General features: G+C 40.9%; 2 protein-coding genes across 6 annotated transcripts in view; one reads left to right on the top strand and one right to left on the bottom strand.

The window, feature by feature from the left end:
• frmd5 (FERM domain containing 5) overlaps positions 1 to 2,120 on the top strand; it is a 143,742-nt gene extending 141,622 nt beyond the window's left edge. For 4 of the 5 annotated variants that reach the window (XM_062963159.1, XM_062963160.1, XM_062963158.1 and 1 more), the window contains one exon: positions 128 to 2,120. In XM_062963159.1, coding sequence (XP_062819229.1) covers positions 128 to 735 — 608 coding nt within the window. In that variant the 3' untranslated portion in view covers positions 736 to 2,120. The remainder of the gene's footprint in view (positions 1 to 127) is intronic. The other variant, XM_062963161.1, reaches the window with a different exon arrangement.
• Positions 1,870 to 24,857, bottom strand: wdr76 (WD repeat domain 76). The gene is made up of 13 exons (XM_008123017.3): positions 24,722 to 24,857; positions 21,610 to 21,963; positions 21,394 to 21,489; positions 18,913 to 18,968; positions 17,854 to 17,977; positions 16,490 to 16,591; positions 16,349 to 16,392; positions 16,101 to 16,254; positions 15,574 to 15,729; positions 13,645 to 13,859; positions 9,884 to 10,036; positions 8,255 to 8,308; positions 1,870 to 6,704 (listed from the first exon to the last, which is right to left on the bottom strand). The coding sequence occupies exons 1-13, from the start codon at positions 24,761 to 24,763 to the stop codon at positions 6,449 to 6,451; spliced, it is 1,806 nt and encodes a 601-aa protein (XP_008121224.2). The 5' UTR covers positions 24,764 to 24,857; the 3' UTR covers positions 1,870 to 6,448.
• Between the last annotated feature and the right edge of the window lie 590 nt (positions 24,858 to 25,447).

Raw genomic sequence — 25,447 nt, 5'->3', positions numbered from 1 at the left:
AATTGGTTACAAAGAGTGACTCTGCTTGTGAGCAACAATTTAGCCAAAGAAGGGTGAGCATTAGATTCGAGTAAGCAGGGTGTGTATCTGACGGGGGCCTTGTGTCCCCCTCCTCGTCCTCTTCCAGGCCTGGAGTCCTTGCGGGACAGCGCCCACTCCACGCCGGTGCGCTCCGCCTCCCACGGCGACGCCTTCCTGCCGCACTCGCGGACCTTCCGGGCGGAGAGCAGCGAGCGGGTGACCATCATTTCGGACGAGATCTACAGCCCCTCGGACAGCGTGCTCCCGACGCCGGTGGCGGAGCACAGCCTGGAGCTGATGCTGCTCTCGCGGCAGATCAACGGGGCCCCGTGCAGCATCGAGGAGGAGAAGGAGTCCGAGGCCGGGACGCCCACGCTGGCCGCGGCGGAGGGAGAGGAGCGCGGAGGGGAGCTGCGCGCCTTGTGCCCCGGCGCAGGACGCCGCGGCCGAGCGCAGCAGCAGCAGCAGCAGGCGGAACAGGTGAATACCTTTGTTTTAAGTGTCCTCCGTTTGCTCCTTGCGACCGTCGGGCTCCTCTTTGTTTTGCTCCTCCTCCTGATCATCCTAACCGAGTCTGACCTTGACATTGCCTTTTTCCGTGATATTCGCCAGACCCCCGAGTTTGAACAGTTCCATTATCAATACTTTTGTCCCCTCAGGCGATGGTTTGCCTGCAAAATCCGCTCCGTGTTCAGCCTGCTCATTGACACCTGAAGGCAGGACTCCTCCTCCTCCTCCTCCTCCTCCTCCTCCTAGTAACTAGCCAGGTGGATTGCGAAGACCCCTGCTACCCGCCCCCAGAAAGTTACGGGACACACCGCGGCACCATCGGCACATAACAATAAGTCCTTCTCCTCCTCTTCCTCCTCCTCCTTTCATGAATCACTGCAACCCAGGGGAGTTGTTTCCGTGCGGAAGAAAGGGAGATAAGACTTATGCCAGGCCCAAACACTCGCCCCATTTCTCTAAAGGCCCTCTTCTTTCCTGGAACATTGCTGCAACAGGTCCGCTTCCCAACTCCTAACTTTATTCTGCACTCCTCACCTTTCCTTTTAGCTTTTCACTTCAAGGACTTTGAGTAAAGAGTTTATTTTGTTACTTCGATCACCGCATTAAATGCCAGCCTCCACCCGGGACGCTAGTTCGAGAAGAGAGCGATGACTTTATGCAGGAGCTTTTGTAATGGTGCTACCGAGTTGTACTTTTCATATGACGGTATTATTGCCATTATTCTTATTTTTTTTTATTTTGTTGAAACTGCCACTACTGTGCACAGCACCACCTTAAATGCAGTCATTTGAAAAGAGGCCGATTTCCTAACTTATTCCCATCCACTTCTGGTTTAAATGTGGGACATAAGTGGAGAGAAGAGGGAAGAAATAAGGTTCGGACAAGGAGGGAAGGCCATGCGTTTCCATTTATTTTTTAAGCAATAGGCAAGAAAGAGACGAGGTGTAAACCTCTTTCCCCCAATCCCACCTCCTTCCTTCCTTTGGGAATTCCAGCTTCTCACCATTAATATTCCAGGACTTTCCTTTAGTTCAAGTCCCCAAATAACACAGCCATTATTTAGCACACAGGCAGAGTAAATAAATACCTGTCACCGATTCTCTCTGGCCAAGCCTTGCTATCTATGTAGTTGTGACCATCTGGATTTCATTTGAAAGACATTTTTTTTTGCCTCAGAAAGCTATAATTGTTTTTTCTACTACAAAAAGGTTTCAACCTCTATTTTAAGAACAAAATGCTATTTTGTTATTTTTTTTAACTTTATGACTGATAACATGTGTATAGGGTGTGTGGTGTACAAAAGCGATGGGCAAACAAAAGATGTGCGATTTTTTAAAAAAAAGAATGGCCTTTTGGGCATCATGTACTAACCCACTTGTAGATAAGATTCAGGAAGGGAAGAAAACGGTTTTCTCGCGCCGCTTCATCCGACCGATCCAGGGAAGGAGAGAAAGGATGGCAAAGTCGACGCGGAAAGCGAAGAAGCCGGCAACGCAATCTGACCGACGCTGTCTCCAAACGGAAGGGGAAAAAATTATCTTGTGATGTGAATTATATTATTATTTATATCCAAGAGCAGCTCATTTGTTTTAAAAAAAGGGAGCAATAAAAAAAGAGGGTTCACAGGGCAAGAGCGTGAAGCCAGACTTTGGCCAGCGTTTTATTTCATCTCAGGGAAGAGATTATTCCAGGCCGTTATCTGGGAATCGGATCAGAAAAACACTTACGTACTTCTTTGGGGAAGGCTGGCTGCACGCTCCTGTCCCAGGTTTGCACGCTTAGCTGCAGCCGTGTTCACGCAGAAATGAAGCACTGCCAGAACACGGGTGCGCAAAAGGGCGACACGCAAGGGAGGGGGCCCCCAGCACTGACCACCTCCTCCCCAGGTCTGGTCATTCTGCCCACCGGGGGGGAAACGAGCACAATAACCAATACGAGCAATACAGCGAGCGTCGGAAAGGACTCGGCTGCGGTGTGTGTACGTACGTACGTACGCACACATACCTACATACACACACGTGTTCCCTTAGGATCCTGTGACATTTGCACACCTTGCTGGGAGAGCATTAACTTGCAACTGCCAGAACAGCCAACTATTATCATTAACAAGTCAAAAAGAGACGTTTTGGCTTTCACATCAACTTTTTTACACAGGTATATTTCAAGGCTTTCAAGGCCGGAATCACTGGGGTGTTGCGTGGCTTCCAGGCTATATGGCCGAGCAGCATTTTCTTTTCCTGGTGTTTCAGCTTTGTTTGTGGCTGGCATCTTCAGAGGATCTGATGGTGGTAAAGCTAGTATGTGTATGTGCACACACACACCTGTGGGATGTCCAAGGTGGGAGAAAGAACCATCGTCTATTAACGAAGTATAAAGGGTGCCATTAGCAAGCTTGATTTGCAAGTGTTTGAGTGGGATCCATCCATTAGCATGTGAGTAACCATGAAGATAGCACAGTCAATTAGTGATGGCATCTGCTTAAAAGTAGCCTGGCCTTCATTCCATTTCAATGGTTTGCTCGCCAGAGACCTGCTGAGCCTGGGTGGTGTTCATCACTCACTGTCCTGATTCTGGTTTTTCAATACAGGTAGCTACATTTTGTTCATTTTCAAAGTACAGTAGAGTCTCACTTATCCAAGCTAAACCGGCCGGCAGAAGCTTGGATAAGCTAATATCTTGGATAATGAGGGATTAAGGAAAAGCCTATTAAACATCAAATTAGGTTATGATTTTACAAATTAAGCACCAAAACATCATGGTTTACAACAAATGGATAGAAAAAGCACACGATAACGTTATGTAATAATTACTGCATTTATGAATTTAGCACCAAAATTTTGCAACTTATTGAAAAATCAACTACAAAAACATTGACTACTAAAAGGCAAACTGCCTTGGATAATACAGAACCTTGGATAAGCGGAGCTTGGATAATAAATAATAATTATTATTATTATTACTAGCTTTGCCCAGCCATGCGTTGCTGTGGCAAAGTATGGTGGTATGGGAAATAAAGTATTGAGGAATTGGTGGTAGTTAAGGTCAAAGGTAAAGGTTTTCCCTAACATTAAGTCCATTATAAATGGGTTATATAGCTGTGTGGAAGGGCCTTGAGTCTACACTGCCATATAATCCAGTTAAAATCAGATAATCTGTATTTTATAGGCAGTGTGGAAGAGGCCTAAGTGAGGCCTAACTCTGCCTGTCCCCTGGGCTGAGTGGGTTGCTAGGAGACCAAGTGGGCGGAGCTTAGCCTTCTAACTGGCAGCAATTGGATAAAAACAATTATACCTCTAACTCTAATTAGGACTTTATTTTTCTTTTCTTTTTGTTGTATGAACGTAGAGGCACGGATGAGGGGTTGTGCTGCCAAGTTTAGTGTTTCTGGAATGTGTAGTTTTGTTGTTTTGTCCTAGGCCGAAATTTCATTACCCTTTTATATATATATATATAGATTTAAAAATAAATAATAATAATTTTAAATAATTTTTTAAAAAGGCCACCCTGCTGGGATCTGCGCGCATCATCCAAAAATACATCACACAGTCCTAGACACTTCGGAAGTGTTCGACTTGTGATTTTGTGATACAAAATCCATCATATCTATCTTGTTTGCTGTGTCATAAAATAGATAATAATAATAATAAAACTTTATTTATATACCACCCTATCTCCCGGATGGGACTCAGGGCGGTTTCCAATCAAAAAAACAACACATACATTACATAGCAACATAATAAGCGAGACTCTACTGTATACTCCACTTGCTTGCCTACCATCAGATCCTCTGAAGATGTCAGCCACAAATGCAGGCGAAAGGCCAGAAGAAAATGCTGCAAGAACACATCGGCCATACAGTGCAGGAACCACAACGACACCCCCAGTTTTACACAGGTACATTAACACTTCTGCCCGGAGAGGAAAGGATGGCTTCTATAAGGACATACACTGTTTTATGCAACACGGCAACCAAGTGAAACTTCTAGTGTAGTGTTCCTACCTCAGTCTGTAGTAAACGATGCTTCTATGCAGCGAGTGAAAAAGTCTTAATTTGATACCCTCCATTCTCCAGACGACGATGCAGTAAGTACGTCATGTTCTAATTGTGGGTGTTGTTGTTGATCGTCATATGCCTCGAACCTGTCCCCCATCCTATTTGTAACCATTTTGTACAACGGACACCTTCCTTTCGAAAACAAGCAACGTATCAATGCTACCGAAGGCGGCCAACCGGTTCTAGACTGCGGTTGACTCGTAAGACCCTCTTCCTCCTTTTGCCAAATAGCTTTTTTCCCTGACCAGCCAGCAACTGATAAAAAAGTAGGTCTGTTTCACCCCTAATATTTTACCCCATGTCGTTTTGTCATGTCTCACGACGGAGTCGTCCCAGGTCTTACTTGTATAAACTGTGGTGATTTCCATAGGTTGCTGTTATCAGAGGAAACAAACAAACAAAAAAACTCGTAATAATAAGGACTAGCGTACTGCACCTTTTTTTACGCAGTAGAAGGTAAAAAAAAAAAATTACCTGGAAAAAAATGTGAATTTTAGGTTTCTTAAGAATATAGGTGTTAACCTTCCATGTGCCAAATGCTGTATGTTACATTTCCCCTTTCTCCCACACCCCACCCCTTCGAAATGATGTACCCTTTTCTACATATTCAACCTGTAGTTAGTGTAAAATCATTGGTGCCATATTTAAAAGAAGTATTTTTAAATTTAAATAAATATTTAATTACGATGAAAAAAAAGAAAAACCGTGTCTCGTTGAGTAAATCGAGGGAGGGAATGGGTCAATCTATGACAGGTATGGGGACATTTTGGGCGTCCAGGTGTTTTGGACTCCAACTCCCACCATTCCTAACAGCCTCGGGCCCTTTCCTTTTCCCCCTCAGCCGCTTAAGCGGCTGAGGGGGAAAAGGAAGGGGCCTGAGGCTATTAGGAATGGTGGGAGTTGGAGTCCAAAACACCTGGATGCCCAAAGTTTACCCATTGCAAGTCTATCCTCATGCATGTTGGGTTCAAAAACGCTTGTAAAGCTAGCTTTTTAATATATATTTTTATTTCAAACTCTTTCAAGAAGCCGAAGCACAGGCAAATAAAATCTAAAGAACAACAACACTTCATTGTCAAGTCATAACAATCCGGTCTGAATTATTATTTTTCCGTACCATTGAGCCTACACTGCTTTCAATGCAAAGCAATTGCTGTGAAACAGAACCCTGATCCGAAATCTTTAGCCCCCGACGTTTTCAAGAAAAGGACAACACTGATGCGAAACGCCCCAAGGGCTTCCCAGGCCAAAAGAAATTAGAATACTTTCTAATGCTCGAGTAAGCCAGCATTAAGTGAGTCCGCACCTTATATCTGCTCCTGAATCACAACAAAACCATGTCCAAATCTCATAATACTGACATTTTGCATGATGATTAAGCACTGCTTTCTTGTCTGAGGCTGCAAAAATCACAAGGTTTTCAAACTGAAACTATATTCCACCCAAGGTTGCTCAAGAATTTTGCAAAAAGCACATTAATGCTGTGTTTTAAAATTGCACACAGCTTTTTCATCCACTTGCATTTGTGGCAGGTCCAATTAGGCAATTAGACCTAAGTCAGGATTCCTTTCTGCTCACATGCAAGCCACATTCCCACAACTAAGAATCCATACCAAACATGTGCAAACTTCAGCCCTCCCTCCAGGTGTTTTGGACTTCAACGCCCACAATTCCTAACAGCATATAAGCTCTTACACCTGGAGGGAGGGCCAACGCTTGCCCAGGTCTGATCCATACCATTCCAAGGTCTGCTGTATCTTAACACATTCACCTGAGACAAATGCCAGGCCACAACACAAACTGAAAAAAAGCCAGCCAGACTCTTGAGTTTTGGTGTTAAGAGCCAGGACTCTTGTCACTCCTTCACTCCTTGAAAACGTGGAGGCGGCCACTGGAGTTCCCGCCGGCCAAGATGTACCTGCTCGGGTGCCAGGCGTTGATGGAGCAGATGGAGCCCAGGTGGTCTTCGCTGAGGAAGGCCTGCAGCATCTCCCCGTTGGCGCGGAAGGCCTCGATCCGCCTCGGGCGGGACATGCTCCCCACCACAAAGCAGTCCTCTCTTTTGGGGTCCCACACGGCACGGAATCGGGTGAGCCAGCGTCCCGTGTTGTTGTTGTGCCTGCCCAGAAAAGGGATGAGAACAACGCGGCATTTTGCTCAGCAATTGTCATACAGTAGAGTCTCACTTATCCAAGCTAAACGGGCCAGCAGAAGCTTGGATAAGCGAATATGTTGGATAATAAGGAGGAATTAAGGAAAAGCCTATTAAACATCAAATTAGGTGATGATTTTACAAATTAAGCACCAAAACATCATGTTATACAACAAATTTGACAGAAGTAGTAGTTCAATACGCAATAATGTTATGTTGTAATTACTGTATTTACGAATTTAGCACCAAAATATCATGATATATTGAAAACATTGACTACAAAAATGGCTTGGATTATCCAGAGGCTTGGATAAGTGAGGCTTGGATAAGTGAGACTCTACTGTAGTTATATTGCTACTACTTGGTTATTTCATACATACACACACACACACACTAGCCTGGGAACCCGGCGTTGCCCGGAATATTTGAAAATCATTTTTTAAATGGTACAAACTGCATACGGTTGTGGGTGGACAACTCACATCATGCCAGGTTAACCCCCCAAAACACTATCAGTACTTATAGTTATACATAACAAACTTTAAGTACTGATAGTGTTTTGGGGGGTTAACCTGGCATGATGTGAGTCAGTCCCCTCCAGTAGGATGAATTAGTCATGAGGCTTCTGTTTGCCAAGTTTGATCCAGGTCTCTTATCTGCATGCCAAGTTAGGTCCAGATCCAACCTTGTTTGGGTTCATAGTGTGCTGTGGATGTAGGTGAACTACAACTCCTATCAATCCCTCCAAAGACCTCCAATATCTTTTCTTGGTTGTGTGGGTTCTGTGTGTCAAGTGAGTTCCAGGTCCATTGCTGTGGAATTCAAAGTGCTTTTAGATTGCAGGTGAACTGTACATCCCAGTACCTACAAATCCTATAAATCATGGTGCATTCTCCCCAAACCTCTCTAGTATGTTCAGTTAGATATAAATAGTAGACAATTATAGAAACAGAAAGGTTAAGAATATAAGTCAGACCAGAATGGTATGAGTTAATATGTGGAAATTTTTTTCTTTTTCTTCTGTGAGTGTGTAATGTTACATAATCTAATTTTTTAAATTAAAAAAATATATTATTTCTATATGTAATTTTATTATCACACTATATAAGAACATCTTAAAGAAATATGAAAGTATTATTTCCTGTGCAATCCTTACTCTGAAAGTAGTTGTTCCTCTCCAGGAACTTCATTTTTGTGGCTGCCACAAACAAGTTTGAACTGGTTGAGATATTCATTGAAAAACTACAACAAAATGTGCTGCAGGGTGTACCATAAAAACAAAGTTTTTGCAGTTTATAAACCTTTCCCATGTTTTTAGGATAGAACCAGTTAGGAAATGGCATTGATAACCCAGGAACAAAACTTGTGTTACACAGTGTAATGGCGGTCATACATGTCTCAACGACAGGAGATCCAACTGGATTAAATCTGCAAGGGCAAGACTGTGTGGATGTAGGTTGAGTCACTAGCTCCTGTCCACTATCTTTGCGTATCACTTTCACCCAACGCATACTCACCTGATTGTTGTGAGAGCAGGAGCCAAAGACGACAAACATTTGGTTCCAAAGATCCTGGAATTAAAAAAAAAAGATACAAGAAAACAAAACTGGAAACTAGGTTCTACCCTGGAGGCGGTTTATCTCCCAGAACAGGCCTGGGCAAACTTTGGTGCTCCAGGTGTTTTGGACTTCAACTCCCACCATTCCTAACAGCCTCAGGCCCCTTCCTTTTCTCCCTTTTACTTTTTTGGTTTCCGGGGTTATGAAAATTGAGGTGTGCATTATTTATTATTTATTTATTAGCGACATTTATATCCTGCCCTTCTCACCCCAAAGGGGACTCAGGATAGCTTACAGGTTATATTTACATGCAATATATTATATTATTAGCACAGCACAATATAAGCATTATATATTACTATATTGTACTATAACACTATATTGCAATATTATTAGTAATATTACATTTCATATATAATATATAATTAATAGTATTATATTGCATTATTATTAGTATTGTATTACATTATAATATTATCAATATTACAGTAGAGTCTCATCCAACACAAACGGGCCGGCAGAACGTTGGATAAGCGAATATGTTGGATAATAAGGAGAGATTAAGGAGAAGCCTATTAAACATTAAATTAGGTTATGATTTTACAAATTAAGCACCAAAACATGTTATACAAAAAATTTGGCAGAAAAAATAGTTCAATATACAGTAATGCTACGTAGTAATTACTGTATTTATGAATTTCGCACCAAAATATCATGATATATTGAAAACATTGACTACAAAAATGCGTTGAATAATCCAGAACATTGGATAAGCGAATGTTGGATAAGTGAGACTCTACTGTATATGAACAGTAGTTTCGCTTATCCAACATTCTGGATTATCCAACGCATTTTTGTAGTCAATGTTTTAATACATTGTGATATTTTGGTGCTAAATTTGTAAATACAGTAATTACTACATAGCATTACTGTGTACTGAACTACTTTTTCTGTCAAATTTGTTGTATAACATGATGTTTTGGTGCTTATTTTGTAAATCATAACCTAATTTGATGTTTAATAGGCTTTTCCTTAACCTCTCCTTATTATCCAACATATTTGCTTATCCAACATTCTGCCAGCCCGTTTATGTTGGATAAGTGAGACTCTACTGTACCCTGTTTCCCTGAAAATAAGACAGTGTCTTATATTAATTTTTGCTCCCAAAGTTGTGCTAGGTCTTATTTTCAGGGGATGTCTTATTTGCTTATCCAACATTCTGCCGGCCCGTTTATGTTTAATAAGCAAGACTCTACTTTATATACAATATATTATTAGTATAGCATAATATGAATATTATATATTATTTTACATTAGATTTGATGGTGCATGAGACTCGAGTAAATATGGGTAATCAATACAGAATAAGGCATCTTTTGGGTGGACGAGAAAAAGAAGTCAGAACCCAACCCATCTCAATGCAAATAATAATAATAATAAAGAGGTCATCCTTCACTCAGATCCTGGAAGATCAAGACCTGACTGTCAGAAAGTGTTTGGCAAAATCCGCATCTAAAGCCAAGCTCCACCAACAGGCAGTTTTGTAACTCTGGGAGTCCTTTTTAGTCGGCAAAGGAAGGCACCAACCTGAGTGTATCATCAGCACAAGTGGTCAGCACTCTGTTTCCGGTCACGGGAGAGAAATAAGCCGAAGCCACGCTCTTGGTGTGCCCGGCCAGAGACACCACGGGCTTGTTCCCACGCATCTTCAGGTGCCGAACGTCATAAATGCCAACATTCCTGCAACGTAAAGGCAAACACTGGTCGAACCAAGTACATTTCCTCTCATCACAACTACTGAAGACAATTCTGGAGTATTTCTTTGAACTAAACTCTGGAATCGGGGCTTCCTCTCTCCCCTGATGGAAATGTAACAGGGCAAGGCACTCCGTTCCGCTGTCAAATCATACACTTGGAAGGCACTGTAAGCTATTACAAGCAAGGAGGTTCAAGTGAAATCCTTTCTTCTTGTAATATGAACCCACTGATTCATGTTCAGTTTCCCAAGCAGCAGAAAACAAGCTCATTCTGATCTTCTGCATGACATCCCTTCAACTACCGTATTTACCCAAAAATAAGACTTCGTCTAATATTAATTTTTTGCTCCAAAAGAAACTTATTTTCAGGGGATGTCATTTTTTTCATATACAACTATCTATAATTTATTCATAGCCATAATAATAATAATAATAATAATAATAATAATAATAATAATAATAATAATAATAATTTGGATCATTGATGTTGCCATCCCAGGTGACAGTCGCATAGATGAAAAACAACAGGAAAAACTCAGCCGCTCTCAGGACCTCAAGATTGAACTTCAAAGACTCTGGCAGAAACCAGTGCAGGTGGTCCCGGTGGTGATGGGCACACTGGGTGCCGTGCCAAAAGATCTCAGCCGAAACAATAGACATTGACAAGATCACCATCTGCCAACTGCAAAAGGCCACCCTACTGGGATCTGCACACATCATCAGAAAATACATCACACAGTCCTAGACACTTGGGAAGTGTTCGACTTGTGGTTTTGCGAAACGAAATCCAGCATATCTATCTTGTTTGCTGTGCCATACAACGTCGCTGTGTTGATAATAATAATAATTTTATTCTTATACCCTGCCCCATCTCCCCGAAGGGACTCGGGGCGGCTTACATGGGGCCAAGCCCGAACAGAACAAGAAAAACAAGACAAGAAAACCAATGAAACCAATAATCAAACCATAAGAACAAGTCATAAAAACCACATACAAGATAAAATGCTAAAATCATGGATCAAATATCTACATTATTCAAACACAGTCACACCATGCTTCTGGAACATCGTCACAACTCTCCAAATTTATTATTTTAAGTATGAATGTCTATAATATTATTTATTTATATTTAATTATGTTATTATTTTACAATTCAATACGCCCTCTTGTGTCATGCAACGGATGTACTAAATCCATCTGTCTGGCTAACCATCTTAATTAGTGCTTATTTTTGGGGCATCCTGAAAACATGCTAGGCCTTATTTTTCCGGTTAGGTCTTATTTTTCAGGAAAATCAATCAGTCAATCAATCAATCCTTTATTATAGTCCAAAGACCCAATTTGCCCAGTGTTAAAAGGTGCACAAATGCAAAGAGATTCATAAACTGATAAGACAATTTATTTATTAGCGACATTTATATCTCGCCCTTCTCACCCCAAAGGGGACTCAGAGCGGCTTACAAATTATATATAATACAATTTATTATATTATTAGCCTAGCACAATATTAGCATATTACTATATTGAACTATACCACTATACTGTAATATTACATGTAATATATAATGAATATTATTATATTGTATTATTAGTATGATATTGTATTACATTATAATATTATTGTCAATAATTAAATGCAGTGTGACATGCAATACAAGACGCATATGAATAAGGGTAAGAACACTGCAAACAGATATAAGACAAGTGAGATATTTAAGTACGACCTCCATGCCCTCTTAGGCCCCCTCTACATTGCCATATAATCCAGATTATAATCCACATTATTTGCTTTGAATTAGGTTATATGAGTCTACACTGCAATATAATCCAGTTCAAAGCAGACAATCTAAATCTTATATGGCAGTGTAGAAGGGGCCTCAGCCTTCTCTTTGAAAGATCATCCACTCGGTCAGATATTGTTTTCTTTCTGCTTTCTTTGTTTGGAAAAGTTCTATTTATGGCAACCTGTCCATTTCTTGGGCGATGCTTCTTCCAGAACATGGCGATTTAGCTCGTGCATGTTTTGAAAATCGTCGTGACACTTTTTACTGCTGCTTTATCTTTTTTAAAAAGCTGACCTATATATTTCTTAAGTGCTACCATTAGTTAATGCTGTGATTCCATTTTTTACAACTGCACTTTAAACGTGGCCGTTACAAGCTGCCTTGTAAGAGTCATGCTTCAACAGGCAGCCTAGAAAATACAAGTGCTAATATCATGAAATAGAACAAGTGCCTGATTTTTTTTTCTCAAACGTGCAATTCAATTAAGTAAAAAAAATGACACTATGTAACACATTTTTGTTCCTGGGTTATAAATATCATTTCCTAGTTGGTTCTATCATAAAAACATGGGAAAAGTGTATTAAACTGCAAAAATGTTGTCTTTGCGGAAGGGACATCAACCTGCAGCGCATGTTGCTATAGCTTTCCAACGAATGTCTCAGCCAATTCAACCTAGTTTGTGGCAGCCACAAAAACAGTTTTTTGAGTAGAATTACTTTTAAAATTATTATTATTATTATTATTATTATTATTATTATTATTATTATTATGGTGCCCCCAATGGTGCAGCATGTTAAACGTTGAGCTGCTGAACTTGCAGACTGAAAAGTCGCAGGTTCGAATCCGGGGAGCAGAGTGAGCACCTGCTGTTAGCACCAGCTTCTGCCAACCTAGCAGTTTGAAAACATACAAATGTGAGTAGATCAATAGGTACCACTCCGGTGGGAAGGTAATGACGCTCCATGCAGCCATGCCAGTGGCCACATGACCTTGGAGGTGTCTGCGGACAACGCCGGCTCTTTGGCTTAGAAATGGAGATGAGCACCAACCCCCAGAGTCAGACACGTCAGGGGAAACCTTCACCTTTATATTATTGTTGTTGTTGTTGTTGTTATTATGCAACATAATGGTTATTCCTGGGTTATAACTGTCATTTCCCAATTGATCCTATCATAAAAACATGAACAATTATTTATTAAACTGCAAAAACTTTGTTTTTACGCAAGGGACATCCTGCAGCACATTTTGCGATAGTTTTAATGAATAGAGTCTCCACCAATTCAACAGTTTGTGGCAGCCACAAAATGAAATTTCTGGAGGATAACAACTCTTTTCAAAGTAAGGACCGCACAATTGAACAGAAACTAACACTTTCAAACCAGAAATAGAACATTTTTCAAATTTTGTTGCATAGTGTAATAGATTAGCTGGGATAGAATAATAGAACCACAGAGTTGGAAGAGACCTCGTGGGCAATCCAGTCCAAACCCCTACCAAGACACAAAAAAATCGCATTCAAAGCACGCCTGACAGATGGCCATCCGGCCTCTGCTTAAAAGCCTCCAAAGGAGGAGCCTCCAGAGAAGGTCAACAGAAGGTCTGGAAACTGAGCCTTATGGAAGACAACCTGTGGTTCCCGTATTTAGGAAAACTGGGTTTAGCACTTGGCAAAACACCTTTAGGTTAGGTTCCTACTAAAATGTTTCCAAAGTTATGAAAAAGCGAGATAGTCTAAAAAGAGCAAGAAAATTATTATGAAGACACTTCCTGGCTTTGCCTTCCTGGGGCCCTAAAGGAAGCAACCTACCTGGCTCCAGCGATAACGAAATAGTGCCTGTTGACCGGGTGGACGTGGACAGTCCTCGTCAGCGAATCAAGGTCCGCCGAGAGCTCCGAGGAAGTTTCGGGCGTCCTGCGGTCCACCACGGCCACGATCCCATCCCACATCCCCACCAGCAAAGTGGAGGCATCGCTGGCCAGGAAGTCAAACGAGGAGAGACTTTGCTCCTCGTTTCTGTACACCTGCGATGAAAAACAGGCTGGACTTAGTGACATAGAATTTGCTTGAAAGCAGTCCACAGGATGATGTGTTGAACTACCACGGTGTTTCAGGTGCTACTCTTGTTTAGATAAAGCAATGAACCAAACTGAGAATCTAGGGATGTGCAAGGTGATATGTTTACAATCAGGCATGGGCAAATTTTGGCCCTCCCTCGAGGTGTTTTGACTTTAACTCTCACAATTCCTAAACACCACAAGAGAGGGTTGAGGTTTGCCCATGCCTGGCTCACACAGTCAAAGTCAACAACTTTTGTAAACTAAGGAACTTGAAACCACCCATTATCTCCACCTGGTCGAGGAGAACAGACAATGATCATGTAAACAATCAAATGATGGATGAGAAAAATCTCTATATTAGGAAACCCTTACTGTGTGCCAGATCTGCAGATCTAGAGCATTTGTCCACCTGCCTGAACAGAGGAAGGATGGTGAGTATGTATGTCAAATGTATGGATTTGTGAGTGAATGTGATGTTTCCCCGACCAATATAGCTATTATAAAACCAGTAGCTGCTGTCTGTGTGCCTACTTCTTTCTCTGAAAGTACTCTGTCCCACTGAAAAAACAGATCAAAGAATCATTTTTATGGTTCAAAGAATAATAATACCATAGCAAAGAAGGAACAAAGAGCCAAAAAAAGTTCATCTCTCAGCAGGGAGGATCCTTTTGCCCATCTTCTGTGCCCATCCTAGACCAGTGATGGCAAACCTTTTAGAGACCCAGTGCCCAAACTGGGATTGATTGGTGGTCTCCCACCCAGGTCTCAACCAGGGCTGACCCTGTTTAGCTTCCCAGGCCTAGACCTTATACATGGCTTTTCCCGTCCCCTGCAGCCTACTTCAAAGCAAGAAGCCTGGAAATGTCTGGGGCTGAACCCAAGGCTGCCGATAGGCAGAGCGGGGGCCCTAACGAAGCCACAGTCCCAGAGTGGCACATAGAATATAGCGTTGGAAGAGACCACATGGGCCATACAGTCCAAGCCCCTTTGGCCAGGCAGGTAAAGCACAATCAAGACACACACACCCTACAGATGGCCCTTCAGCCACTGTTTAAAAGCCTCCAAGGAAGGAGCTTCCACCGGACTCTGAAGCAGAGAGTTCCACTGCTACAGCTTTTCTTACGGTCAGGAAGTTCTTCCTAATAAAGTTCTGGTGGAATCTCCTTTCCTACTATTTGAACCTGCTTCCTCTTCCTTGTAACAGCCTTTCAAATATTTATACAAAGCGATCATGTCGCCTCTCAACCTTCTCTTCTGCAGGCTGAAAAGACCCAGCTCTTTAAGACGCTCCTCAGCAGGATTAGTCATGGTTTCCAGACCTTTGACCATTTTAGCCACCTTCCTCTAAACACCTTCCAGCTTAGTCAACGTCCCTTTTAACTTGTGGGGCCCAGAACTAAACACAATGTTTCAGGTAAAGAAGTCTGACCAAAGCCAAATAGAGAAGCATCACGACTTCCATCAATCTAGACACCCGACGACTCCTGATGCAGCCCAAAATACTATTGGCTTTTTTAGCTGCAGCATCACGTTGTTGGCTCATGTTCAACTTGATCTTTTTCACATGTACTCCCTTCCTCTTAGACCAGTCAACTGCCTACATCCTCTTACATTTTTTCATTTTATAGAGTGTTACCACCGATAATGCCTTGCAAAGTTCACAAGGTATTCAATTCACCTCCTCAAAGGTTGCTCTGGTAACATCCCCACATCTTATGGTCCCGTCGTGGCTGAGGGAAAAAAGCTGAGCGGGATTGGATGGAGAGAAGCCTATGCAGCTAACGGGCCTGCTGTGGGTGACAAAGGTATGGATTCCATCTTCTGAGCCGCACTCCTGAAAGGTCAACACACACAACATCAGCACATTTCCCAAAGCACCCCTCTTTTCTCTCTCAGGTAAACCATGTACAGAAGTTAATAATAATAATAAGAATATAACATTTTATTTGTATTCTGCCCTATCTCCCCAAGGAGATTCAGGATGGATTCCAACATACAAGGCAAACATTCAATGCCTCCGTAAAACAAATACTGATATAAAATCCCAGAGAAACCCCGCATATGAAAATAACATTAAAACTCAACATAAATTTAACATCAAATTAAAAGCCTAACATGAGTAAATTAGTCCTAACACCAAAACATTAAACTACACATAAACTACACTAAGTTACCCAGAAGACAGAGCAAAAGCAAACTGCTCACCAAATCCCAGAGACCAATCTGTCCCCACTTGTCTCCAGCAGCCACCAAAGTCTTGCTTTCGGACGGATGGACGGCCACTGAGTAAATCCTGTCTCTGACCACTTTTGCCACAGAGTCTCTGCTGAGGACCATTCTGCGAAGACTAGACTGATAGCTAATCCAAAAGTAATCACCACATTAGTCTTCACAAAACAAATCAGAGCATTTAAAAACAACAAAAATGTAAGTCAAAACGTTTGCAAGCTTACCTTTCCAAAGTGCACGTTATTCTTTCCTCCTCCTTAGGTTCGACCTGCATTATTGGTTTTGAATAGAAAAAGGATATTAATCATGCTGGAAGCAAACAGCAGAGGCTGCCTGAAAATAAGCTCACTGAGCTCTAGCCATACCTGGCTTATTTTTGCCCACATCTCCAGGAATCCTTTGGTCCGTTCAGCTCCCTGCTCTTGATCTGCAGGCACCATTGGGAGCAGCCCAGGAGGCAAGCGGGGCTTTCAAGAGAGGAAGTGGCACAGAGATTAGTGGCTCGCTCTGCCTCTTGCCCATCACCAGGCCGCACGTTAAACAGTGGCAAAAAAGGACCACTTTATGTTGCCGATGTGTCTTGCACACCCTTTCCCATTTGCTTGGGCAAGCGCACATGGGACCAATAAAGAGCACAGGTGGAGGCAGTCCCACCACCCACACCTCAAAGCTCCATAAACCCAAACAACACCTAACAATTTTCAAGGACCCATACTGATCTGAGTCTAATGCGCCATCAAATTTAATGCACACCTCCATTTTCAAAACCCTGAAACCAAATACTAAAGCTTCCAGCAATGAAACAGAAAACCTTGAGGTGTATCTATGCTGTAGAATTAATCCATTTTAATTGTTTTGGTTCATTGCTATGGAATCATATGGGATGTAGTTTAATAAGGCTTTGAGCCTTCTCTTAATAATAATAATAAATTATAATTAATATAATAAAATCCAGCATATCTATCTTGTTTGCTATGTCATACAATGTCGTTGTGTCAATAACAATAATGTGATACGAAATCCAGCATATCTGGATTTGTACGCTGTGTCATACAATATAATAATAATAATAATAATAATAATAATAATAATAATAATAATGTTCTAAATGCTTGGGAAGTGTTCAACTTGCAATACCAAATACAACATATATATCTCATTTACTATGTCATACTGTGTCTTTGTGTCAATAATAATAACAATAATAATAATTATTATTATTATTATTATTATTATTATATTTCTTATCTGCTTCTCCTCGTGGCTCCAGGTGGATTACAGAATAATTAAAATACGGAAACATAGGAAAAATCCCACAAATACATATATTAAAATGTATTTCTATAAAATACATAATCAAATACACAAAACAGAGAATAATTTAAATTTTTAATTCTGGTGCCACAACAAACTACAAATCCCAGCATTGCATAGCATAGAGCCATGGTCATTAAATTACAGGTGATATCCTTCAAATTATTATAATATTTATTAATACCCTTACTTTATCTCTCCCAAAGGAGACTGAAATAATCAGTTTCCCCTTTAGCTTTTGCTCTGAACTAAGGTGACCGTATGACACAGATCTAATGTGCACCCACATTCTGGCAAGGTCATTTAGCCCCCCCAAAATAGAAAGGTGAGCGTTAGATTCAAGCAAATACAGGAGTAAAGCAGAACAGGAGAATTGTGCTCCCAACTCGCCCGTCTTTCATGCTTGTCATCTTACATGTTCTTCCACGGGTTCTGGCTGGGCTTGTGGCTCCGGCAAGGGGAGACCCGTGGGATCCACTCTCTGTAAGCGCATGGACCTTCGACAAGCTGTCGCCGGCTCTGACTTTGGGGGCCTAACTCTGTGGAGAAAGAATGGTTTTTCCTCTAAGATTTCCTTTTCAAAAATTATTATTATATAATTATATTATTATGTAATTTTATTTGGTTATGCAGATCAATTATAATACAGTAGAGTCTCACTTATCCAACATAAACAGGCTGGCAGTATATGTTGGATAAGCAAAAGTGTTGGATAATAAAAAGGAATGAAGGAAAAGCCTATTAAATGTGAAATTATGTTATGATTTTACAAATTAAGCACAAAAACATCATGTTTTATAACAAGTCTGCCACTTGTTTGGGAGCGTGACTGCATTTCTGTTGTTGTTGGATGTGTTGGCCCGCTGCGTGTTGCTGCCTAGAGAAACGGGCAGGAGGCAGACTGTGTTGGATAATACAAAATGTTGGATAAGCGAGACTCTACTCTACTTACATTTCTATACATTATACATATGTACTACTTATGCATATCCCTTTTTCCTGATCCCGGGAACAGTCAATCTCTGCTCTTTATATTATCACATGAAAATTGATTCAATTCCTTATATTTTCCTTTCTCTTTTACTGTCAATAATCCCCCTCCATTTAAACTCCCAATTCTCCTTCATATATCCATTAGTGGATTTTATTCTCCTTTCAGTGATATAATCTTGTTTCATATAATCTGATAAATAGTCATGCTATTTTTTTTAAATTTCCCATTTCCTTTGCTCTTTCCAACTAAAAGCTACTGTTGCTTGGATTCCTTCTATCATACATTTTATAGTTTCATCCCAATTTTTGTTTCCACCTATACCTTCTGTTTTCTGGGTAAAAATCATTTATTTTTATTCAACTCTATTTCAACTCTATTTTTCTCCTGTTAATTCCTCCATCTCATTCTTAATTTTTTTTATTATTATTATAAAAGATATAAACAAAGTGCAGCTAAAATCTATAACCGGGGGAAATTTACCTTTTTCTCTCACAGGATCTCCCTTTAGTTGTGATTTCACGAAGTCTTGCAGCTGTCTTGAAAAAAATAATAAAAAAGAGAGCTATGTAACATCTATCTGAGTCACATGGCTTCAATGTAACTGTTTGCTTCAAACGTTCCAAACACAAGTCAAGCCTCAGGCCAGTTACAGTTGTCCTTCCAATACTATGCCAAAAACATCTCAGTATGTTGTGCAACAAAATATTTCTCTACACCATTAAGAGAAATCAGACTTCCTGCCTTACTAAACAAAGTTACCTAACTGAACATAACACAGTTATACTGCTTTACTAAAAGCGAATTACAGAAACAACTTAAAAAACTTAAAAGTATTACACATTTTTGATTATTTCATTGGTTGCTTGAGAATTCCAGTTGCTTGAATTCCAATTAACTGACAGTCTAGTATATAAATAGAATATCATTTACCATATTCATTCTATTGGATTATACACTGGAATCAGAAGTGTTGTTGGAAGTCATAATCAATTTAGCCACATTTGTCAATGACCAATATTAGCTGAACATTACATATTAGATAATAATGTTTACTATTAACTCCATATCATAATATAATGTAACAAAACTTGATTTTTTCCTGTTCTTGGTTTGAAAGTGTTATTTACTGTTTTATTGTATGGTCCTAACTTTGAAAGTAGTTGTACTCCTCCAGAAACTCAGTTTTTGTGGCTGCCACAAACTAGGTTGAATTGGTTGAGACTCTTGAGATATTCATTGGAAAACTATAGCAAAATATGCTGCAGGGTGTCCCTCCCGCAGAAACAAGTTTTTGCAGTTTAATAAATTTTCCACATGCTTTCATGATAGAACCAATCAGGAAATGACCCAGGGACAAAAACTGGGTTACATAGTGCCATACGCTGGATTCAGAAGCATTATTGGAAGTCATAACCGATTTAGCCACATTAGCCAATGACCAAAATTAGCTGAATGTTACATATTCATTTATAATGTCCACTATTAGCCCTATATAATAATATATCATTAACTGATGCTCTGGAGTCAGAGCAAAGAGGAAGAGCCAGGGAGACAGTTCCATCTTATCTCCTGTATCATCAGTTGCGGGCCCCTCCCCCCAGTAACATGCTATACTAATAATATAATATGTATTATATTATATACTATATTATACAATATTATATATAATATTGTATATAATATACAATATAAAATACAATAATATATAATATATTGTATATACATATAATATTGATAATATTATAATGTAATACAATACTAATAATTATGCAATGTAATATTAATTATATATTATATATTAATTATATATTATATGTAATGTTACTAATAATATTACAGTATAGTGGTATAGTACACTATCTATATATATAAAAGAGTGATGGCATCAGGGCAGTGGACAAAACAACAAAACTACAGGCCCCCCAACCTTGAAATTTGACAACACAACCCATCATCCATGGCTCTAGGTTGATACAACAAAAAGAAAAGAAAAATAAAGTCCTAATTAGAGAGAGAGGAATAATTGTTTTTATCCAATTGCTGCCAGTTACAAGGCTAAGTTCACAATGAATTTAAAACATTGACTACAAAAACATTGACTACTAAAAGGCAGACTGCGTTGGATAATCCAGAACACTGGATAAGCGAATGTTGGATAAGTGAGATTCTACTGTAATATGAAATAATTACTGTGGTAATCCAGTCCAGCCCAATTCTGCCATGGAGGACACAATCCAAACATGCCCAACAGATGGCCACCCAGCATCTCAATACTAATACTAATAATAATAATAATAATAATAATAATAATAACAACATCATACAATCCTAAGGTTTGGAGTGACCCCTAAGGATCATCCAGATCAACTTCCTTCTACCATGCAGGAGGACACAATCCAAGCACTCCTGACAGATAGCCATCCAGCCTCTACATAATGATGATGAAGATAATAATAATAATAATAGCATAGAATCCAAGAGTTTGGAGAGACCCCTAAGGGCCATCCAGCCCAACCCTTTCTACTATGCAGCAGGACACAATCCAAGCATTGACAACACATGGATAACGTATAAATACTATACAATACTACACAGGGACACAGACCACATCCTCACCACTTTCACAGTACACAAACAACCAAATGCATACTAAACATAAAGACAACCATACAACAGACATTCAATACCACCACTACCTCAACAATTTCTCACCAACACCACCAGACAATGTCACAGCAACGTGTGGCCGGGCACAGCTAGTAGTAATATATAATGCTAATATTGTGCTATGCTAATAATATAATATATTGTATGTACATAAAATTTGTAAACCACTCTGAGTCCCCTTCAGGGTGAGAAGGACGGGATATAAATGTAGTAAATACATAAATAGTGGTTATCATAATCAGCAAAACAATATCAAATTCTAGAGGCTGTAATTTTTCTTTAAAAAAAACTCACCTCAAACATTTTTAGAGAAGCAAAAAATCTTGCATTTTCTGTTATGTTCTTCAGCCTTTTTCTCTCATACGCAGACAGCTCTGGGGACCCATCCTCCTGCAAGAAATAAAAAGAGATCATTGTGTGAGGTGATTTCGAAGAGCGGAAGGTCTGAACTGCTTTTCAAGCCAATTCTAAGTGTGTATTTTGTTTAAAGAACAAATGGCAGGCACTTACATAATCCTTCCCAACGTTCTCCGGATCCTCCGAATCGCTGCTGCTGCTGTCTTCTGAGGCAACGGGGGCACGTCCCGGAGATTCCCCCCTAAAGGCTGCCTCCTCGCTGTTCTGGGACCCCAGAGCATGGTGATCACAGACTTTCTTGGCTGTTGGTTCGTCGCTTGAACACATTTCAGAGTTGGAAAACTGTTCCAACAAACGTTTCTGAGCCAAATGCCTTTTGCGCTCTCCTTCTCCGTCGCTGCTCAGCTGCACAGGCGTGAGCTGAATTCTCACTTGTCTCATCAAAGGCTTACTTCTCAAATGTCTTTCTAGCAGGCAAGGGCTGGGATTTTCTTGGGGAGTTCTCTCCTGAACACATGTTTGGAGGAAGAAAGAAAAAAAGTACATTATCTAACACTTTACTTCCGACTTGAAACACGTCTCCGCTTGCATCGTACTGACGACGTTATGTAAAAGTGGAAATCTTGGAACAAGACTCTTTTTATTAACTGACGTGTCTCAGGACAGCAATTTCCTAATGTGGCAGGAGATAGGGAAATGGATTTTATTGAGGACAAAAGAGTTTAAAAATTCAAAAATCCACGCCAGTATTCAGAAGGGGGTTCTGAGAACCACAATCCACATAAAAGCTATATCTACAACATACACGACTGATTTGCAAAGCCTAACACAAATGTTTTAACACGTTGTGCCCCTGTAATTTTAATCTATAAATGGCAGGCTCAAATTTGGGTAACTAGAACTTCATCTGTGCTGTCTTCACAAACCCCCCTGGTTAAAATCAATAAAATATTCAATACCTGCAGGTATAAAATAACAGTAAGTAAGTAACTTTATTCTTATACCCCGCCACCATCTCCAGACAGGGACTCGGGGCGGCTAACAAAACAAACACATCAGTTAAAACACATTACAGTAAATAAAACCACAATGAAATCAACACTATAAAACAATACATTACAATGATCATAAAACTCATTTAAAAGCATAAAATGAGTACAGACATAGTAAAATGGAATCAATCTCAGTGATGTAAGGTGCTTGGTGAAATCTATGGGTCCTCATATATATTCATTAAATCAGCGTTTCTCAACCTGGGGGGGGGGTCGTGAGGGGGTGTCAGAGGGGTCACCAAAGACCATCAGAAAACACACATTTCTAAACCAATTCAAATCAACAAACAAATAAATCAGCAGCCAGTGGAGATGCTTTAAAAGAGGCGTGAGGTGCTCTCTATAACCAGCTCCAATATTAGCAATAATGACAGCAACAATAACACCAACCCAGCAAGATATTATTATTGATAATAATAATAATAATAGGTAAAGGTTTCCCCTGACGTTAAGTCCAGTCGTGACCAAGTCTGGGGGTTGGTGCTCATCTCCATTTCTAAGCCGAAGAGCCGGCATTGTCCATAGACATCTCCAAGGTCATGTGGCAACTGGCATGACTGCATGGAGCACCGTTACCTTCCCACCGGAGCAGTACCTATTGCTCTACTCACACTCTGGGGGTTGGTGCTCATCTCCATTTCTAAGCCGAAGAGCCGGCGTTGTCCATAGACATCTCCAGGTCATATGGAGCCTCCGGTGGCGTAGTGGATTAAAGCCTCGTGACTTGAAAGTTGGGTTGCTGCCAGGTTCAAATCCCACCCGGGGAGAGTGCAGATGAGCTCCATCTTATCAGCTCCAGCTCCATGCGGGGACATGAGAGAAGCCTCCCACAAGGATGGTAAAACATCAAAACATCCGGGCAATGTCCCCTTGGGCAACATCCTTGCAGACGGCCAATTCTCTCACTCCAGAAGCAACTCAGAAGCAATTCCAGGTCATGTGGCCACCGGAGCCGTACCTATTGATCTACTCACATTGGTATGTTTTCGAACTGCTAGGTTGGCAGGAGCTGGGGCTAACAGAGGGCGCTCACTCCGCTCCCAGGATTTGAACCTGGGACCTTCTGGTCCACAAGTTCAGCAGCTCAGCGCTTTAACACACTGTGCCACCAGGGGCCCCAAATAATAATAATACCAACAGCCAAACTGAATATAATAATAACAGTAATAACAGCAACCACAATACAGTAGAGTCTCACTTATCCAACATAAACGGGCCAGCAGAACGTTGGATAAGCGAATATGTTGGATAATAAGGAGGGATTAAGGAAAAGCCTATTAAACATCAAATTAGGTTATGATTTTACAAATTGAGCACCAAAACATGTTTTACAACAAATTTGACAGGAAAAGTAGTTCAATACGCAGTAATGCTATGTAGTATTTACTTTATTTACGAATTTAGCACGAAAATATCACGATGTATTGAAAACATTGACTACAAAAATGCATTGGATAATCCAGAATGTTGGATAAGCGAGTGTTGGATAAGCGAGACTCTACTGTAATACCAACAGCCAAACTGACTATAATAATAACAGTAATAACAGCAGCCACAATAACACCAGCTCAGCAAGAAAGAATAGTTAAAACTAATAATAACAACAGTCCTGCAAGGCAGCCCACAAAGTAACTGGCCAAAGTCTGACAGACATGGGACACAATTACAGTAGAGACTCACTTATCCAACATAAATGGGCTGGCAGAACGTTGGATAAGCAAATATGTTGGATAATAAGGAGAGATTAAGGAGAAGCCTATTAAACACCAAATTAGGTTATGATTTTACAAACTAAGCACCAAAACATCATGTTATACAACAAATTTGACAGAAAAAGTAGTTCAATACGCAGTAATGTTATAATGTTGTAATTACTGTATTTACGAATTTAGCACCAAAATATCACGCTGTATTGAAAACATTGACTACAAAAATGCATTGGATAATCCAGAATGTTGGATAAGTGAGACTCTACTGTATTTAGAAAGTAACCTGTATTAACCCATTAAAAGAAGCGAACGTTTTAAGTAAGCGACTGGCAGGGAGGGGTTTGGGGCCTGTGTTTTGACGAGGCCTGGGAGGCCGCAGTATGAGCCTGGCCTTGCTACTCTCGAGGCCTAGTTCCCTTCAGAGCTCAACTTTTCTCCTCACAACCGCCCTGCGAGGTAGGCCTTCCCCCGAGTGGGTATCCCTGAGGTGAAACCGGCAGGCACCTCGGTTTCCTTGGCCTCCAGCACCGGCTCCGCGGCCTCCATGGCGCCGCCTCTCCTCTCCTCTCCTCTCCTCTCCTCTCTCGCCGCTTCCCGCCTTCGCTCTCCTTCTCTCTTCCTGCGCGGTGGGCGGGGCCGAGGAAAAGGCGGGAAAGGCTACGCGCCGCCTCCGCCATCATGGCTCCGCCTCCTTCCTTGGACTTCAACTCCCAGAAGCCTCAGCCGCTTTGGCCAATGACTAGGGATTCTGGGAGATGAAGTCCAAAAAAAAACCCACATTACAAGAGCTGGGTTGTTGTATGTCTGTGTGGCCATGTTCCAGAAGTATTCTCTCCTGACGTTTAGCCCACATCTATGGCAGGCATCCTCAGAGGTTGTGAGGCATGGATAAACTAGGCAAGGAAGGTAAATATATATCTGTGTGACAAGAGTCCTTTGTCAGTTGGAAGCCACGTTAATGTTGCAGTTAATCACCCTAATTAGCATTGGAAAGGTTTGTCTCTTGCCGGGGGGGGGGGCATCCTTTGTTCAGAGTCATTAGCCGTCACTGGTGCTCCTCTGTCCTCAGAGTGTTGGTTCCCAATCACTGTTCTGATTTTTGAGTTTTTTAATACTGGGAGCCAGATTTTGTTCATTTTCATGGTTTCCTCCTTTCTGTTGAAGTTGTCCACACAGCCCGAAAGACAGACAACAACCCTGTGATCCCGGCCATGAAAGCCTTCGACAACA

This window comes from Anolis carolinensis, unplaced genomic scaffold (assembly GCF_035594765.1).
Source record: "Anolis carolinensis isolate JA03-04 unplaced genomic scaffold, rAnoCar3.1.pri scaffold_11, whole genome shotgun sequence".
Lineage (NCBI taxonomy): Eukaryota > Metazoa > Chordata > Lepidosauria > Squamata > Dactyloidae > Anolis > Anolis carolinensis.
Note: the sequence above shows the minus strand (reverse complement) of the source record. Positions and strands in the feature narration are given on the sequence as shown.